Genomic DNA, 21,137 nt, shown 5'->3' with positions numbered 1-21,137 from the left:
CCCTTCCCCCTCTCGTTCGCTTTTTGTTTACGTAATTTTTGGGAGGCGTAGAGTTTATAATATTCAGACGGAAAATTAAATGAATATTTATTTTTGTATGAAAATAAAATCTAACAAATTATCAAAAGTCGAAATGTTGTTACTTATGATGTTAGCTATCTTGTCCTGCGAGGCTGCGAGGTTGCCGGTGTTTTACAAGTAACCCTGTATATATAAGGGATTTTAAATTAAACTATATGTGTTTCTCCTCTGAAAAAGATGAGACTTTATTTTAATATTTGCACATTTAACATACATATAACTTTTACATTAACAATGTTACTAAAATGAAAAATTTACTAACCTGAAAAAGAAACGACATTTAAAGTTTAATTCTTTAGTTTGAGAAGTCAAAGGCTTGCCTCGACCATGTTTTAACACTGGAGCCATATTGAATTAACAATATAAAGTTACAACACTTACACACAAATTAAACACTAGTTATGGCCCTGCCTTCATACAAAACTGCTGAATACGCCGTTCGCACGGGAATAGAATGTGGATGCGATTTCCCTTATAGCATCCAAGCTTACGTCTTTATAATTATTAAACTGTATAAATTCATTCTTTAACTCCGGTCTGCATCGTGCAGACATGGGTGTAAAAGTCTCATTTTAGCTATTAAATGTAGTTTTTAAGTACATCTGAGTTTTCATTTGGGGCCTCCGGCTGCGGGACATGTAATTCACTTCAACAAATATTATAACAATAATAACAAATAATAACAACAATCAACAAATACAAAATTTATCAATTAAACTACGTACATAATAATTATAATTTTTGAATGAAATGTGCTTTATGTTCTAACGCTACCAAACGACTGCACGTGGCACCTGCGGACAGCGTAAACTGGTTTATTCTGGTTTTGTGCGTGTTTCCACTTTCCACTATCAAGTGACGATTTATTTATTTGTTTTGTTTCGTAATTATTATGGTCAAATATTAATTATGAAACAAATTATTATGGACACGATATTTTATTGTTTCACGGTAGTCGCCTTGTCGTTTGCTCAAGGACGTAAAATTGAATGATATATTTTTTTTATAAAGTCAAAACCATTTTCTTTCAAATAAAAACTTGTTTTTATTGAAAACAAAAGTGTTGCTAGGAATAAGTATAAAGTTAAATAGTAATGTTAGGATATCGAAACATTTTTGTATAGGCCAGAACGATATAGTGGAAACGCGCTCTAAGATCTGAGTAATATACACACCACTACATATGCAAAAATTTCTCCAAGCTAATTTACCTGTAAAGTTCAGTAACCTTCGGTTTTAGTGTTTTGATAACAGTGACATCTATACAAAACTTTATGAACTATTTAAAAAACGGTTGCTCCTATCAGTAATATTATCTCAATGGCTCCTATGTGTAGTTTATACATCTTGTCATAGATGTCATGACTTATTAAATAAAGAATCTCAATTTTTTTTAAATAATAAATAGATTGAAATACTGAAGTAATTTGGGGTCACGTTGGTTTTCATACATTCTGAATTTCTGAGTACCTAGGTAGCTTGCTTTGACTTTGATTTTAATTGAATGAGACCTTGCTCCCTTACGAAAAATTAATTATTCTGTAAACTTAGTTACCAACAAACATAAAACTATGTTTTAACTATAAAAGCTAGGTCATCTTTTTTAACTTTTGCATTTTTTTAAGCTTCTTCTCTTGACACAAGTTAATTTTATATGAATCATTTGTGATTCTAGCGACATTGTAGCGAGTACTACCTACCAATTAATAATTTTTTAGGGTTTCGTAAATAAAACAACACAATATCATATCTGTTAAAATTATATTTACAATCTTTTATCTTACATTAATATCACATATTCACGTATTTGTAATTAATTAATAACATTTAAAACAACATCGAACAGTTAAATCTATTACTTACCTAATATATTTATAACAATAATATTATATTCTGTTAAGAATTTACAACATCCAGGAAATGTTTCTATTTTCAATTCACAATAATTTAATTAGTTAAGTAAATAAATAATTATTGCAATTCCTTATTATCTGCGATAATTAATTATTAGTGTCGTTAAAAATGTTGTATTATTGGACCAGAACACGTCGACACCAGCACAAAATAGGCCAGTAAAAACTATAAATACGAGTGATATCTCATAACATTCTCTCTTCTCATGATCTTCATGATTTCCTCCAAATTTTCTTTTAAACTGTGATCATTTCCAATCACTCCAACCGATTTTATTGAGTGTATTCTTTACAACTTGTTTCATGTGTCTCCCTATAATAAGTCTGGTCAGACCAAAACAGGCAGTCTAGCCAGCCTAGGCTATAAGTTAACACGTCCCCCCACCACGGCGACCGCCACGCGTACCGCCGGTTCTGCCGCCGCGCGTCGTCTGACACCGCTCGCTTCGAACGCGGGCAGACCACCGGCGAGTTCTGCTAGCTTCTTGGCGTCTAGACATAGCCCGTTCTGGTTCGTGGTCGGACTGTTTAGGTCGTCTGTTTGGACTTGGCGGTCCGTGGATGTTGATCGCTCTGGAATTGTAAGAAGGTTTATTTTACCTACTTTGGTATACATTTAAAACGGTGACAAAACTAGACAATTACTTATAAAATAAAATAAAAGGATAAATATAGTAAATACAAATAATGACTGCTGGGCATAGTAAAAAGAGGATCGTCGCTATCCAACTTTTTAAACTAGTGAAAAAATTATATTGGTATTTGAAATGAATAGGCTCCGAAACTACTGAACCGAAAAAATCTTTTAAAAGCATAAAGTTACTTTATTGATTTATTCCTGAGTGACACGGGCTGTATTTTATTTTATCCCGCGTTGACGAGCGCCTAGTATCAAAATAAGAGTCATCATAGCGACATACCCGCCTCCAACGTAGATAAATCTGTAGAGGGCGTAGCAGCAGGGCGCGGTAAGGGCGCAGCTCCCACCAGCGCTGCACACACCGCGCCCGGAGCGGTGCCGCGCGCGCCGCTCCGCCATTTTGACGTCATCATGTTCGCGCGCACGTTGCGCTCCGGTCGGATGAGGATTATGTACATCTACATGGAAATATTTGAAATAAGAGGCATAATCAACATTGTGAAACTATTGATTCACTGTAAGCTAAGTATTTTCTATTTATTTGATGCCTTTGATTTAAAATTTTTATATATTATTCTATACTAAGTAAGTCGTTTTCATAAATCAGAAATGAAAAAGGTCCCAGATTCGAGCCTTGGGAAACACCTGAACTAGCATAGCCGCAACAAGAGAAGAGACAGCGATTGATTATTATTAGCCCTAACTTTTGTTTTCTATTATCTAAATACGTTATGTGTTGACATTTTGCTAATCACAGAGTTGGTCCGTACCTAATTAAGAAAAGCAAATTTTTTTAAATAGCAAGTAATTCACTGTATCGATGGCCCTACTAAATTCGCAGTAAAATTATTTTTCAAGTGTTTGTTTTAACATGACATAAAGTTTTTATTTACAATACTCACTTTAGGTGCGAACAAACACGCCAGCGTGACGCTAGCACTGAGCGAAATAGTGACGGCCATGCTGGTGACACGCAGTGGTACGTGACTCGCCGTGCCAAAATACAATGGCACGAAGGCGAGCCATATCACACAAGTCGTGTACATTGTGAAGCCTGAGAAAATGTTTTTGTTGTAATCAATATGGCCTTTCGTAGAATTTAGTAGTTTCTTAGCATTAAACCTTGACTTAGAAAATTATTTTCATTTCTGCCCTTCCCGCAGATTCTGTCATTTAGAAGACTTCATGAATGAATGTATGAAAAATTTTTTATTGCACACTATACAGGGTGTAATCGTTAAGTGTGCACAAGCGATTATTCCGTAACTATTGCAGATATCAAAAAACTTTAAACTGATATCGAAAGTACTTAACCTAATGAGTAAAATGGCCATAATAAATTTTTAAAAATAAAACGAGAAATAACCAAAAATGTTACATTAAACGCTCCCATACAATTTATTTCCCATACATTTTGTATTCATAGTAGATTTTCGAAGTGACGTCCTTATTGTGCAATACAATGAGGAGGTCTATTTACAGTTTCTAAATGAACTTCCCTCCAAATTTGCGAAGTAATTAAAGCAGAAAACCAAAAATCAAAAAAAAAGCTAAAATCTTTCATATTAAATGTATAGGTTGATCCAAAAGTAATGATAATTGGGTATTTCCTGTGCACATAAAAATATAAAATAAATGTTTTATGCTTGCTCATGTAATCACTAAGTTATCACAAAAAAAATATATCTACAGGCCACGTTTCCAAGTATTAACGTTAATTTTAATGTGAACAGTGCGAGCCAGAATGTTTCCCGACGAAAAGAAGAAACAACGATTCGACATTTAGAGGGTGAATTTCTAAATTTTTAATGAGATCAGGATAATTTTTTGTCACGATTTGTGACCATGGGCGTTACCTGGGTTCACCATGTTTATGCTGAAACCAAGAAACAATCAATGGCCTGGATGCGAGCTTCCAAAGTGACGGTGAAGATTTTCAAAGTGAAAATTAGTGGGATAGATTAAAGCCGTAGTTTTTTGGGACGCTGAAGAAATGTGGAATATTTTAAGAAGGTAGCCACTACTACACAGGGCTCTTACTACACAGACCAAATTAAAAGATTGCGGGTAGGTTAGTAAGAAAAAGAGACATGGCAAACTTCAGTCTTGAATGTTGGTTCACCAAGACAACGCACCAGATCACAAAGCGTCAGTTGCGATGGCTGCCAATCAAAAATCGGCATTGAAAATGCTTGAACACCCACCCTGTTTGTAAGATCTAGCTCCTAGTTAATTCTATCTCTTACCTCGGCACAAGAAACACCGTCGATACAAGAAATTTTAAGACGACAGCGAAGTGATGCCCGATTTTGAGGGGTTTTTGTAGATGAAGTCAAAGTTTTTTTTTTCTAAGTTAAGGAAAAAAAATATCGAAGTATCTTATCTAGTTAGAAGACTATCTAGAGAAATACATAATTATTTTAACTGTAATGACCTTGTTTAATATTGATTATCATTACTTTTGGATCAACCCATGTACATGGGATATTCATATCTCATACTAAATGTATGGGAGGGTTTAAAGTTAATTTTTTAGATATTTCTCGTATTATTTTTAAAAATTTATTATGGCCATTTTACTCATTAGGTTAAGTACTTTCGATATCAGTTTAAAGTTTTTTGATATCTGTAATAGTTACGGAATAATCGCCTGTGCACACTTAACGATTACACCCTGTATACAGGATTTTACAAAATAAGAGCGGTAAGCAAGGGCGTAGCCAGGATTTTGTACAGGTTGAGAAAATCATAGAGAAACTGAATTTATGTTTTCATACATTAGGTATAAAGGTGAAAGTTTGTGAGTGTGTGTGGACGGATGCATGTATGTTACCTCTTTCAAGCAAAAGCTACTGAACACATTACGATGAAATTTGGTATGTAGGTAGCTGAAGACTCAGAATAACACATACATAGATAGGGGTAGGGTAGGTGTAGGGTAGGTTTAGTTTAGTTAGGGTAGGTGTAAGATTGATTACTGGGCAGGACGACGCGACGTCCGCCGGGTCAGCAAGTGTAACAATAAAAAAACGAATTTTAACCAGAAACAGAATAGTTTTAATTACTTAAACAGTAACTTGCGTGGTTGTTCACAAAATCTATTTAAAACTTTTTCAATAACTTCGCCTTTCTTTCCTTCTACCATTTTCCTATGTACGCTTAACATACATAGGCCGTTCAGACGATTTTCTGACATTGTAGACCGCAACCACGTTTTTACTCGCCGTAAGGTGGAAAAAGACCGTTCTATATTGGCCGTGGTGCATGGTTGCGCCAGTAAAATAAGTATGGCCCTCTTTGTGGCGGGGAAGAAAGTATTTGCCTCTTTAAGCGTGTCGGTAAAATCCATTTTCTCTAACTCTTCATTTGGAATCCCCTTGTCTTTCCACAATTTATACCACAATTCTGCTTCAGGCTCGATAGCGAGCTCGTAAAAATTGGTGAATGCTTTGCAATTCTCTTGGAAATCACTGAGGGTCATTGATAACATTGTGTTTGGGTGCAATGACATTAGGCTGAAGGCTGGCAGATGCTCATTCGAAAAGCGTTGATCGAGTGCGGAAATTAAGGAATCTAAATAGGGTATTATAATGGATCTTTTGAGAGAGGTGAAATAAAATTCGCTCAGTTCGTCAGCCCGCCCGCCTGCTAGGGGGGGGCAGCTGCCCCCCCCTGCCTCCCCCTCGCTACGCCCATGGGCCGGTAAGCGATTTCTGCTAGAAAACCCTCAAGAATCTTGAACTTTATCTATAAATGGATTATGGAAGGAGAAAGGAGGAGAGGTAACGTATTTAGGATATCTTATTTGATGTGTATTGAGAAAAAAAAATGTTGTGTGGTTTAATGAAACCATGGTAAAAGTGAAACTGTTCGAACGGTTCCGAACACTGCTTTGTGTAGCGCATGTCGCGTGACGGTCGGCTGCCGAGTAGGTATACCTACTCGGCAGCCGCGATACACGCGACATGCGCTACACAGACCAAAAAGTTTGAGACGATGTAATAAAAGTTTCACTTTAAAAATAATGTTTTTTGTTTCTTAACAGTAATGGAGGCGAGCTTACAGCACATACCTATATGCTTGCTTTCATTAAAAGCCTCGGGTATCTTCCTAGTAAGCACCGCATACACCGTGCACACCACAATCAGGACCACCGGGTAGAAGAACGCTATGGTATATGACGCGTCCACGTACGAGTCGCAGACCAGCATGTTGTCCTCGCGGGTCGGGTAGTGGTGGATCGCGCGCGCTGGGGACGCGAGTTGCCATACCACCACTATCACCACCTGTTTTATTTGTAAGAATAATAACTGTATATAAGGAATACTTTGGGTTTATATTCTCGTTTATTATAAACGAGTTTGTGGATCGTCTGGTGGTAAGCAATTCCATAGCCATCACAGACAGACGTGTATGAAGATTTGTTGCCGACTTTTTTATCACCACCTGTTATTTTATAGTACTTTTATTTCCAGTGTACGAAAGTGAGTGCCGCTAGAGGACCTATTTAGGATTGGAAGGTAAACAGAAATAGTTCAGAAGCGTTTAAAGCACGCATAATTTGCTCCATAATGCTTATAGTTACCAAAACAATAATTTAATGGAATTAAAAAGATAATATTTTCGTATCGTAGTCGTTTGTCGACGTCGTCGTCGTCGTCGTTTCGTAGTCGTTTAAATAATTAAGTAAATAATATTACCTGTATTGAAACCAATACGGAACATATTAAAAGCTGTGACTTCGGTGATATTAAAGATGGCCGCCGAGCGGAATGTTTGCTTGCATCGAATATTCTGGCAATTCTATTAGTTTTGGTAAGAAGAGCTGCGTATACTACTGTGAAACAGAAACCTGTACCGAACCTAAAACACAGTCTAATGGTTAATTGAAATAAAAAATACATATTTCAGGAATACTATAATTCAAAAAGAAATGAGACTGTCTATTTCTAGCTACTGAATGCCATTACAAAACATCCCAATTTATAGTTGAGGCTCACCTTTGTATAGAACATAGCAAGTCAGTAGGCCTTAATACAAGTGCAAATGTAACCAAGTAGCACATGAGTATCCCGGTTAGTAGCACGAAGGACAGTTCCCGACCACTGGCGCGAACTACTGGCGTGCTACTTCTGAGTATCCATAAGGTTACAATCAAGCTGAAATGTGATTTGAGAAATAGAAATCTGTATAAAATTCAATGTGCATCAAATTCTACAATTAATTATTAATGACTTTAATCACTCAAGAATAGTTGAAAAATATTTACAATATTCTATCTCTTGTGTATTACAGAGCTTCTTGCTCCAGTTCTTCTCTGTAGAAACTGTTTTTCATGATCAGTGGTTGATCAGTGGTAAATATATAACTTTTCGATTGTATTTTGATGAGTTAAAAGCGCTTAGAAGTCAACAAAGTCAAGTCGAATAAATACATGTTTGAGTTTGAATTTGATAATAGGAACTCATCTACCCTATAAAATAGTTGCTAATAAAGACTACTTACATGGTCAATATAATACCAAGAGCAGAAAAAGTCATAGCTCCGATAGCAGCTGGTGAAGACGGTTGGAGATATAATTCTGGTATTGGGGCACATCGTGTTCTCGCTGCGTCTGGTAACGTGCCTCTGGGGCATTCTACACATGCCGTTTCTGAATATGGTGATCGTATCTGAAATACATTTGTCAATTTGTATAATCTTGTTCATCATGAGGAAGAATATGTTGGATCGTTTAAACATGACACAATATTGTATAATCTGTCAAAGGATATATTTGTCGAGCTTAATGAGTCTAAACTATAATCGAAATTGATGTAAGTCTAAACTAATCGTCCAGTCGCATCTCGTAAGCTGTATTCGCTACTTGCCAAGTAAAATATCACCTTAGTTCGCAACCAATCAACATATAGAATTTCAACTTGTTGGTCGTAATGGCTCTGATATCTGTAAATTTGCTGTCAGTTTTAAGTGCTATCCGATGGCATCATACCTCATACTGTGTGCAGTTGAAGCAGTGCCAGCAGCAGCTCTCGCCCTCCACGTACTGCTTGGCCTGCCCCAGCTCGCACTCCGCGCTGCACACCGACTCCGGCGGGTGAGCCTGCCCCCATTTGAATTGAATATCTGAAGTTAAAATCATAATTATCTTCTGTCGATTTGTAGTTTCATAAATTTTAAAATTGAAGCTTTCGTTATTATATTATCCATCGTTTTGCCAGATGAAAAGCAATAGCGTGCAGTCTACTCATATGGCCACTCATGTGATTTAATATGTTTTCATACATACTCAATCAATTCAAAAAACTTTCCCAAAAGAACGGAGAATGACTTTCCAGATCTGATCATTCCATTTATATTGATGCCCAAGCATACACAGAAAATTGATGGACTCTAAGTTTCAATAGTTAAAAAAAAACATTCCGGTGTGATACTGGTTGGCGTATGGCCAAGAGTGTTTGCATATTTATTCAGTCCATAAATATTTCTGAAAATAACAAAATTGAAATCAAACAGAAAAATACCTTACCATCCATATTCAGTTGCAACTCCCCATCTAGATATTTCCCGACTCTGATCCATCTATACACACCACGTGTGATTTGTTTGAAATGTAATATATTGTATCTAGCTGGTCCATCTCCATATTGGTCGAAATGAAACTCATCTCCACTCAATCCTAAAATTAAGAATAAAGCTGATATTGTACCTTCTATAAGTTTATCTCCAATTTCGGTTTGTAACGCCAGAGAATTTATATCCTACCTAGTAATAATAATTATTGCCTTTAAAAGATTAAACGTCTGAAATACACCATTTAAGACTATTTTGAAAGTTATCATTATCGAAGTTCGATATTAGTACAAATTTCACATCTATTTCCTGGTTTCTGTTGAATATAATTATTATTTACCTGTAAAGCGTACTTGCCGTAGATACCGCAGTAGAGTTGGTCCATTTACTGGTCGCATCGCCTCACATAAACCTGGCTTTCCACCACATAAGTCACTGTGCATATCCCTGAGGAAGAAACAGATAAACTAGACTTAGGTATAACAAAAACGAGTATAATAACTGAGGAAGCAACATTGCTTAAAAATTAAAGGGATAATTATTTAAAAAAATTATCGTTATTTTCTTTAATAAATTGAACAATTTCGTAGTTATACCTTTGTTTGAATATATTTTGGGATTATTTCACTTCATAAATTTTCTAATATAACGTGATAAAAATCTTCTTATCAGTTTACATAAAGATGATAAAAATGATAACATTTATTTGTTGTAGAACTTAGAATACGAGTCCGGATACCTGATAGCAAACACAAAAGCCCAGACAGCATCAGCAACAAACTGCAGTTGTGCTTCAAACTCCGTATTTTCAGCAGATAGTTTCTCTTGTCCTGTGCAAGGCTTGTAGTTTATATTGTATGGAGTTCGAGGGGCACCTGGATAACGGCAACGGAATTGCTCCTCCCAGAATTCTGTATAAGACAATAATAAAATAAAAATAATAAGAGGTATTTGGTCTCGAATGAGAGAAAAGAGAAGCGAGAAGAATGGAGATATAGTGAGAAAAACGGTTTATTTATTTGTTGTTCTATATGGAGCGAGTTAAAGGTGAATTGACTATGCACTATGACTATTCTTGAAGAAGAATACAGATAATTCACTTAAAACAATTTAAGTCTATATTGATTAATTACATACAATTTTATTTCATCAAGATTTCTATAGTACCAAACCGTAAGTTTAAGACCTAATGTAAAAGAAAGAAAGAAATAATTTGAATTTAAATTTGAAAACAACACAATTAGATATTTATCCTCATCCTTATCATATATTGATTCATGATTACCGACAAACCAAGGATTCCTAGCGTTGTTCTCAGGCGTCAGTCCGAGAAAGTATTCCTTGAAGCCCCTCACTGGGTTGGCCTGTGGCTGCACACTGATGGTCCCTTCTACCACGGGCTCATTGCCAGCTGCTACCAGAGCCCTGGCGCTCCAACCATCAGAGCCGACCCAGCCGAAGGTGCTACCAGCCCCTTTGCGTTGTACTGCTGCCATTACGCCTGCTACTTCTTGGTCTGATCCGAACACTATTACCCCTGGAATTGTGACGTCACTTGGGTATTTCGTTTATTGTTCGTAAAATAACTATTTCACTACCAGGTTTACATGCAATAAATACAATGAAGAATGTTACTAGGTATGCCAAATCCCTTGAAATTGTGTCTCAGTAAAGCCTGTATGTATATAAATACACTAGTTTTTGTCGTAGTCAAAAATACCAAGTAGTTTTGATTTTATACGCATTCAAAGTTTCGAAAAATATCGAGTCCCGCTAATAGTCACGTGACCGCTTGTGACGTCACGTCACAACGCACCGCGCGGCCGCGTCCCCGCGCGGTGTGTATAAAGCAAAATTACCAATCTTCTATTGGATGATACGTGTAATATTCAAGACCAAATCTAAAAAATAAAATATATATCAAACTAGATGATATGTTCAACGATTCTGTTTAATCAAAAACATAAAATATTAAAATTTACTCGATAAAAAAAAATTACCAAGTTAGCTCTAATTTCCACACTTTTACGTTTTCTACTTGACATGGTAATACTTATTATGATTTTTTTTTCATAAACAATTATATTAAAACATTTGCAAGATATTTGTCAATCATTTTGTGTAATTACTTTTAGTTTTGGTTTTATTTTTGGCGCTCTTTTTTTCTCGAGATAAACGTTTGGTTTTGTCACGATAAAAGTGGTTTATCGCAGATAAAACCAAAACTAAAAGTAATTAAGTACTCAAAATGCTCTGAATTAATTAATTTTTAATTAGTAATTATTATTCGTTTAATAAAATAACAGTCATGCCAAAGTTTCATCTTTATTTAATAGTTTCTCAAAATATTCTATACGATTGCGTTTTTGCACTGCTGATCTCTAAGGTTTATCTTCATTTTCCTGTTGACATTTGAATTTGTGTGGAACTATACCCTGTTTTTGTTTAATTCTTCCCCCCACCAACTTATATTTTAGTATAGTTCTCCATATCATTCTCAACTTAAAACAAGAAAAAATCTTACTAGCCATCTACCTATACTTAGCCCATACGAGCAGAGCAGAAGCACAGTCTAGTATAGATTAAAACTTGTATAGAAAACAAAGGATAACGCAAAACAGCTGCAATGTTCTCAAAATATTATAATATGTAGCTTACTTCCTTTGCAACTATAAAAAACAACTTATCCGGCGAATTGGTAGTTGTATTTTTACATTTAGGAACAACACATGATTTTCTGGTATTTGGATTGGACATTTTTAAAAGTATTTAATTATAATTTCGACGGCGCGGGCGCGCGATCGCTAGCGGACTGAGTGAGCCAGATTGAGCGTGTTGTGGTGTGACGTCACACCATCACCGGGCGTTTACAACTTGTTTTACTTCTAAATCGGAAAATAATTGACGTATCGAAGTAATTTTTTCACTAGTATTATTTATTTTTGACAGAGAATATGGAGTGCTAATAATCAAAATTAGTGAACATTCTCCATTATATTGCACGTACATGCCAAATTACCTAGTATATGCGATACGTAGTTCCAAAAATTACAGTTAGTCTATGAAATTATAATATACAGTGACTTTTCGCCAACCATCAGAACGATCTTTAACCGAGACTATTAATAATTATTATAGTTACTTCCTCTCTGTTTCCTTAAACAATTTTTACTAAAGGAGCATGTTGAATAACGGTTTATCTACAGATTTATCAAACAAACAATTTGTTAAAATATAGTAATATATAGTTCAATAATACTTATAATTCTCGTCACATTGCTAGTTACCATACTCAACCGAAAGGGAAAGATATGAAATTCGGCTAATATCTATTTTTCTTGTCCCTAAGTTAACAGTGTACAGTGTACAGCAGAACAACGTTTGCAGGGACGTCTAGTAACTAGATAAGACTACATAAATGGCTAACTACAAATAAAGCTAGATATCACGAACCTCTAGCTCTAGGTCGCGATAAGAGCCTTTCCACGATATCATCGTATTCCTTCTCGTCAGCTGCTCCGGAGTCCTTTGCCAATCTCTCTTTAACAGCAATGCAAATGTCATTCCGGGCTAATAGCGTTTCAAGTTCTTCAAACGCCTGAATAACCAAGATTTAATTTAAACCTACTAATATTATAAATGCGAAAGTTTGTGAGGATGTGTATGTGTGTGTTTGTTACTCTTTCACGCAAATACTACTGAACCGATTACAATGAAATTTAGCACACATACAGAGGGTAACTTGGATTAACACATAGGATAGGTTTTATCCCGGAAATCCCACGGGGACGGGAACTATGCTGGTTTTTCTTTGAAAACGCGGGCAAAGCCGCGGGCGGAAAGCTAGTTATAAATAAGCAAGAAAAGGGCTAAATGTTATGTGGTTATAGTTTTGAATTATATAGCTATTAATATTATATTATATAATATAATATTATATAATATTATATAATACATGCAGTAAGAAAAATACTTGTGAAATTTGGCAACTGATTTGTTTATTTGTGTTTTTTACAATATTTCTGATATTAATTGTGTTTCATTTTTAATTACGAAAGAAGAAAATAATATAATTAGGATCAAAGTGATTTTGGGCACGTCAACTTGTTTTCTTCAAGAGAATTCCAGAATTTTTAGACGGAAAAATATGGTAAAATTGGGTAAAAGTTTGTTACTCATCCCCATATTTATGATCGAAGTTAAATGTCAGGCAAAGCGTGGTCGTGATTTGATTGATATGATGGCACGTTGTTAATTGAAATATTGTTCATGCTAAGTTTAGACGGTGTCCAATTATTTTCAAGTGCTAGTAAATGCGGATGACGTGTAAATTCATCAATGTATTTTTTTATTATATCTTGAATTTAATGCGTTTGATATTTTCAGTCAAATGTGCTCGATTTTATTTTTTCTTATATCATATTCCTGTATAAATTTTTATATTACATTTGTGAAAAGAAAACAAAAGTTTATTAATTTACTCTCCGGTAAACATCTATAAAGTATTGAACATAATAATTTTCTTTGCCATTACTAATTAAATTCACGTAGACCGTATAGAAAATGAAATGGGAGTCACTTAGAGAAATCATGTATAGGTCATATTCAAAAAGGTTCATAGGTCAAAGGTCTACATGAGGGTCGGCTTTAAACTTTAAGCGTCATGGGCATATCATGAAGCAAGTAGGGTTAGGTATTACAACATGTCATCATAAGAGATATTCATAATTCCTTTAGATATCTATTATCTATATAAAAAAACCCTATTTCACGCGATCACGGCAGCTTATGGCTTATGCCAAGAGCTGATCAAAATAAATTATTTTTATATGCGTATATTATTGTCAGGAAAAGGATCTTATACAATAATAACTTAAGAAATTAAAGGGAATTTCAAAATAAATAAGAAAACTTAACGACTATTCAAACTTTTGTTTACCTAACACGAAGGCAGGTCAACGTCTGATAGAATGTTCTGTTCATATGTTCAAAGCAGTCAATTGCATTACTAATAGCAGGTGTGCTGTTAAATCCATTTAACTTTGTGATGGGATATAAACTAAATCAGTTCTCATGGGGCCATGGTGCATGATACACGAACGGCTAAGCCGAAAGCGTCTTTATTACGAGTGTATAGAGTCTAATTTTCTTTCTTCTGATATCAATTTTAGTTTTTAATTGCATATCTGTTATTTTGCATATCATGTATCATCTAAGGAATAGGTAGAGGTGTAGATCAAAATTGTGTAAGCAGTAAAAGGTTACTTTAGCCAAAAAGGGAGATTCCCCGACCAAAGATGTTTGGAAATTGTCATCAAAGTCTTGAAAAAAAAACTATGTCGCGATTCTAAATAGATTTAAATATTGTTTCGCTACAAAGACAAACATTTTGTTTAATTGTAGAGGGATTTAATATTATTGCCACATAATGTATACCTTATAAGGCAGGGTAAGGCTTGATAACAAATTGGTCCATGGCGAATAATATTACAGTTTTAATAAGACCCTTATTCACATGAACCATTTCAAAGGTAAATAATTTCCCAGATGGGTTTTTGAATTGATGTTACGAACGGCTTTCATTAGAGGACTCATCATGCAAGATATTAAAGTATAAATAAGAGACGTAATTAATCAAAATATAAATTCAACATCTAATGAGAATAAATGAGATTTTGTTTCGGAGAAATATCCTCTTCCTGTTCACAGTCTGCGAAATCGGTTTATAATATCTAAAACTTAATTATTTCAAAGTTCGGTATCATTTGCTAGTAATATTATAATCCTCGAATATCGTTAGTTAGGATTTAGTGCAAACAGTAATTATTTCCCCCGAGAGAAACTGAATCTATTTAGCAATGACTGCAAAGCTTGGTCTTTGTTAGCGCTGCAGTCTCTTAGGTACATGTTCTTATTATCTAATACAGTTATTGGCCATTCAGTCTTATTATCCTTTTGGGGATTGGCCAGTGTTTGAATTATATGAAGTTTGTCCTTCCTTAATGCTGTACGTTTTAGTAAAAGAATATTAGCAATGGTGCTAATGTTAAGAAGTATAGTATAGTATGTACGAAGAAATAAAAAAAAATGTGTGCGTGTACTAGTGTACACACGTAAGAAGTGAAACTTCTTTATGACTTTATTTTTCAAAAAATAATTTACTATATGCAACTCTACAGAAATACGTCGAATCACGCGTGGTAGGGATAAGAAAAAGATGGCGCGTAACGGAAAAATGTCACGCGTAACGAAAAAATGTTATACTCAATTTTTTTCCAACCCTGATAAAGAAGTTTCACTTCAAAAAATTATTAGATAGAATACAATATAATACAAGACTAGGAGATAAATAATTGTTAAATACCATTTTAAGAAGATGAAGTTAGTAATGGACGAAAAATCTCGTAAACATTATATTACTTTTTAATTTTAGTAATGATGAAAATAGCCCAAACATATACACACAACAACATATATACTGCATATATTTGCTGATAAGACCTAATGTGCTATAATTCTTCCATTTACAATATCACAAAATTCTCCATAGATTTTGAGATATTTGATGCAATAACAATGTACACTAGACTTTGTTGATGTGTGTATGCAATGCAATGTTTAGTTCTTAGCATTTTTAACACAATGCTCATAATATCATAAGCAGTCTACAGTATCAATTTAGAACTTGGAAAAATCTGCGAAACATTCTTTATTACATTACGAAAGAAATACACGACTCTTCATGTTTACCTCTGGAATAAAAGCATTTCTCTATTTTAAGTAAAAGTGTAAAAGGAATATCTACAAGAGCATCGGATTTATCCGAGAATTTTATGTAACATCCATTAGATTCCTTAGAATCTGCAGTTCGAGCGCTATTCTAGAAAACTTAGGAATGAAGATTTTTCTATAGATACGTGTGTGTATTCAAGATGTTTGAATAAATCAAAAGTTTTAAGACTTTTGATATATTCTCGTATCTAGAATGTAAAGTTGTCCCGTGCCATACACATTTTACTGGATAAAATAAAGATACATTTGCTAAGATAATTTATATTCCATAAATATGCGGGTATTTGGCAATACAGTAATATACGTTTTCAATATGAATTGAACAACATGAAGTATATTTTGTAGTTGTAAATAGAAGTCAAATGTGTATTTAAGCCTGTTTAACTACGATTTTCCACATCTATATTATTGGTGAGGCTTCGACCTGTACCTTTTTTTTTTTTTTTTTAAGTGGGGAAATCTTGCATAGATACCCACGGCCTACGGGGAAGGGGCCGTGGGTTATGTCGGATTCCTACCGACCAAAACCCCACTGTGTTCCGTCAAGCCGCATCAACGACGGGGCCACGGGTATGGTAGAATTCTTCCGTGACCCCGTCAGCTTCGACCTGTACCTATTAAGTTGTACCTATTAAGTAGATAATTTAAGAAAATATATATCGATTACTAACTAACACTATTACAAAGCAATTCCAATATCGTTACGTCTCAATAAATTTAAACCAAATACCTTGATACCATAATTGGATTCCTCATAAATGATTGACACGTATCGCCAGCCCAAGATCTTGACAATTTCCACCATCGCCTTCACTTGATGGAGGTCTGAAGGTATTGTTCTGGTGAAATACTCGAAGCGAGCCTTGTTTGACAGTTCCGGTGATGTTGAGAAGAATGATACCTGAAATAAGTGATAGGATTGATGTGACCAGAAAAATTATAACGTTCAAGTTCTCTTAGAATGTATACTAATATTATAAAACTGAAGAGTTTGATTGTTTGTTTGTTTGAACGCACTAATCTCGGGAACTACTGGTCCGATTTGAAAAAATCTTTTGGTGTTCGATAGCCCATTTATCGAGGAATATTTATAATATTAGTAAAGATGTATTCTAAGCAGGTTCTTTAATAGGTCGAAATACTCGAAGCGAGCCTTGTTTGACAGCTCTGGGTGATGTTGAGAAGAATGATACCTGGAATAAGTGATAGGATCGACGTGACAAGGAAAATAAAGGTTCGGTTCATTACAGGTCTTTATTATTTACGAAATGTATTTTCGTTCTGATTGACGTGAGGAGGAAAATGGATTCAGGTTTATCAATAGGTCTTTATTATTCATAACATATATTTTGTTTATTGAATTATGTCTAGGGGCGGTTGGCGGTGTGGAAAGTATATAAATGTGAAGTAAATAAGATTGCGAGGACAACAGGTTAAAATAGATTTTTATATTTTTCTTTATATTCGTCATTTTTTGAAAGATCTAGAGGAGGTTTACGGTAATATAAATATGGAATTGTAGAGCTTTTGGGTAATATATTTTATAAAATATTAATTTAAAAATATAGTATGATAATTGGTATTAGATATCCTGTTAGTTTGGAATTATTCGAAAATGCGCCAAATTAAATTTAGTTGAAAAATTTTCAAGCAACATTTGAAATATAGAAAAGTGTTAAAATCATCATCAAATAAATGTAAAAATATCTTTAAAATGCATCTACCCTCATAACACAATCAAAAACATCAAATAGGTGCTCAAAATAAAATTTCTTTTGACCAATTTCAAACTACAACTTGAAAGTACTTTTGCTCAACTGAAAACGTCGTTTCAAAGCTAATTGTACTTTAAATAAAACTCAACGTTGAAAGGTTTGATTTAATTAACATTTAGTTGAGTTTGATGCTTTTGCCTTTATTTCTATCTTATCCTTGGAGTTTTCTCGGAGAATTTAACTTGTTTAGTAACTGCGACCTTTGAATGATTGAATCTTGAAGTTAGAAGTCTTGCTGGATGTTTTAAAAACTCTACTTTTGCTGTAGTGCTTCATGTTTTGCTTATTTGGGTTAAAAAAAAAGGTCAGTTTTACTGGAAAGTTTCCTGTTTTATATATTTCATTTATAATATTATGGTAGTTAGCAATTCGCAAATGAATAAAATCATATTAATTTTATGACTATAATAGTAAATTCTGTAATCATTGTCATAAACTGATCAAATTAATAAAAAATTTTATGCTCTATATTTCACAAAATTTGAATATTTCAATATCACTTCAGCGATATTTTTTTTGTACAAAACAATATCATAAGAGCAAAGTTTTAATAGCCAAGTTACTAGCTAAATAAAATAAATAAAATAAATAATTTACCTTTGTTTTGTTGTTTATTAATTCTTATTATTCAAGCCTATCGATCTTTACCATTGCTAAAGTGAAAGACGCGTTCAAATCCTGCCCTAAACTTCTTTTAATTTGTTTTACCTGTGTCCCACCCCGACTTAATAATCTTCTTCATTTACCTGTGGTATCTTAAATAATCGTAACAGATTGGCGACTTGCACAGACGTGACGCTGGACGCTGCTCCCACGACACCTGATATCACCTTCCGTACTGCTGTCGCGTTGCAAGCGTATTCTTCATCATCAATGTTGCTTATGGATCCTGGGGGAGTGATTATTTCATCATCATCATCATCATAAGGTTATATTGGTTCATAATTTAGGGATACAGGCTTTCTATGAAGGATATATGCCATGCTTTAAAAAGGGAAAATGTAAAATGTCGTCGAACTTATTAATAGTTAGAAATGCTCATTTTCTTACAATTTTTATACACCGATTGGAAGTGGTGATGATATAATATATACACATAAATTTAATCATTAATAATCAATTTTAGTATACAATATTGGGTCTCTTCTAGTTTTGAAAGATGCTTAAAAGGAGAGTTCAACTCTGGTTCAACTGACAAAATTGGAAGATTTGATTTATAAATTTTTAAAGAAAAGAAAGTTTTGTTTCTATCATTGCCAATTTTTTTAGAGTGTGCTTTAGATATACATAAAAAAAGTTCTGAGTTCTGTCTAGAAATTCCATTTTAATAACTAACACACCATGCGTTCAAAATATTTCATCTCTTCGAAAATTTTTGTTGCAAAATGGTGTTTAAATACGAAAATATACAGAAATAAGAATGGAGAAATAAAATATGCATCCTTTATCATTCCACGAAATATTTCAAATAAGTCCCTCGAGATTCTGGTAAGAAGATGAAATAGATATTTCAGACTCAATTTAGAGGGACTTTTGTGGTAAGAAATCTGCTTTGATTTAACTGTAATTTCATTTTGGGTTTAGAATGAGATTCTATATATTATGATTTTTTTTCGATCACGAAATTTCATGTGTTTTTTTATTTAAAAAAAGGCTGTATATATTCGCTTATCTCAATTTAATGTAGTTTATTTTCGTCTAATCGTTTTGAATTAACTTTTTTAGGATTTTATAGTGACATACGGAATAAAAACAGGTTAAGCGGTGCTTTTGACTAGTTACATTTTCTCTACGACGTGTTAATTAAACCGGGTCGCGGTCAGTCTTTTGATGGGTGACCGCGTAATGGTTTAGAGAACGTACTGAAAAGGCAAATATAAAGGAAAATGTATATTCAGTATACACGGACCTACGATCAAGTATGTAATGTGTGTTAGGAGTTATAAAAACAAATCTATTCATTTAAATGCATTACATTTATTTAAATTATATATTTTCGAAAAAAGCAATAGACTATTTTTCGATAATTTCATAGCCTTGATAGCCTTGAAAGGCTATGAAATTATTGAAATTAACTTACCCCTTTACTAAATTCAATATATTTTCTTAACAAAAATAGGTAAAAGAACTTGTAAATATACCTTTAATAAAATCCAAAGCCATTTCCAGTCCTCTAGTATCGCTGTCACAATCATCCAGTACCAAGGCACCAAGCCGTACTCCAGGGGGAGGAAGGTGGGCCCTGGAGGCTTCGTCCAGCGCGAACAGCATCGCTTCCAGGGCCTGTACTCCGCCCTGCGCCATGAGGGGCCCACAGCGGGCCACCGTGGGGCCCGAGCTGGCTCTGCCGTGGACCTGGTTGAATATAAATATAAATATTATGGTCTGTACCCTCATAGAGCCTGTGACCCAGCAGTGGGAACAATTGATGATGATGATGATGAAGGTGAAATTTAATAGTTTATTACAATAGATATTTTAGAAGGCATAATTGCTAAGGTGTAGTTTTTTAGTAAGGGTTTTAAGATTTAAGACGCTTGGCTCTACATGACATCTGATAACTTGTTCACATAAAAAGACCTTGCTACAGTCATCAGTAGTTTTTTACATGTATTATATTGTGTGTTATTTAAGAGAAATATTTTCTTCTTTTTAATATTACGTCAACAAGAACGATTTTGGAAGACAAAATTTAACAATTGCAAGCTATTTTATTCATTTTTAATAAATAATGTCTTTAAATACCTTATTCATTGTACCAATGAACGAAGTTTGAACACAAGATAGCTTGGTTCCTCCGACTTAACAAAATCTAATTACGTATGTGTTGTGTTTTTCAATATTACTATTTTGCAATGAAAATGTATAATAGAAACGCTTTTCCGTCTTTGTAATAAAATATAATACGTAATTTATTAGTAGTCACAGTAAGTACTCGTACGTACATATTTCCGCGTATTTTTATTGATTAATATATATTATATATATATAAATATATTATAGATATGGATATTAAAGACTAGTCGAATGTTTGTGTCTTTGAATTACAAGCAATGGAATTTAGAACGCACGTTAGAGTTGCTATAGAGTCTAGAGAGGAGTAGAGTTGTACAACTGGGCGATAAAATACAATAAACATTCTATTTTATAGAGTAAATTTATAACATGATTATGCACTATGCAGTTCAGAATTAAAGTTGTGGACGCAGAAAGTTTTCACTCAAGCGAGGCATTTCATTCTGACTTTGTTAGCGAATTAGAACTATTAAGGGAGTTACTGAAACTAAATCTAGGAAATAATAAATGATTCAAACGGGATAATTCAATATAAAGTATAATATGTTTTATGATATGTTTACTATT

The 21,137-nt window shown here is 34.0% G+C and overlaps 1 protein-coding gene across 1 annotated transcript; it reads right to left on the bottom strand.

Annotated features, from left to right (window-relative positions):
- Positions 1 to 2,123: 2,123 nt before the first annotated feature.
- On the bottom strand, positions 2,124 to 16,889 carry LOC149483181 (metabotropic glutamate receptor 7-like). The gene is made up of 14 exons (XM_089702140.1): positions 16,730 to 16,889; positions 12,661 to 12,805; positions 10,493 to 10,744; positions 9,947 to 10,118; positions 9,548 to 9,654; positions 9,164 to 9,313; positions 8,627 to 8,760; positions 8,140 to 8,306; positions 7,635 to 7,793; positions 7,335 to 7,497; positions 6,707 to 6,920; positions 3,537 to 3,688; positions 2,915 to 3,092; positions 2,124 to 2,567 (listed from the first exon to the last, which is right to left on the bottom strand). Exons 1-14 carry the CDS (start codon positions 16,802 to 16,804, stop codon positions 2,356 to 2,358), a joined length of 2,280 nt encoding a protein of 759 aa, XP_089558266.1. The 5' UTR covers positions 16,805 to 16,889; the 3' UTR covers positions 2,124 to 2,355.
- Positions 16,890 to 21,137: the final 4,248 nt, after the last annotated feature.

The sequence above is a fragment of the Colias philodice genome, chromosome 13 (genome assembly GCF_061535455.1).
Source record: "Colias philodice isolate Cphi_HAF_F1 chromosome 13, ilColPhil1 Martin Lab GWU primary, whole genome shotgun sequence".
Classification (NCBI taxonomy): domain Eukaryota; kingdom Metazoa; phylum Arthropoda; class Insecta; order Lepidoptera; family Pieridae; genus Colias; species Colias philodice.
The sequence above is the reverse complement of the archived record's forward strand: the minus strand, read 5'-3'. Positions and strand labels throughout refer to the sequence as shown.

Excerpts from the sequence above, each read along its gene's own strand:
- LOC149483181 (XM_089702140.1), bottom strand. The coding sequence starts at position 16,804 with ATGGTGGAAATTGTCAAGATCTTGGGCTGGCGATACGTGTCAATCATT. Across the intron at positions 9,314-9,547 it reads ACGGCAAGTACGCTTTACAG|GATTGAGTGGAGATGAGTTT; the intron begins GTAAATAATAAT and ends TCTTAATTTTAG. Across the intron at positions 3,689-6,706 it reads TAATGAAAGCAAGCATATAG|GCTTCACAATGTACACGACT; the intron begins GTATGTGCTGTA and ends ACATTTTCTCAG.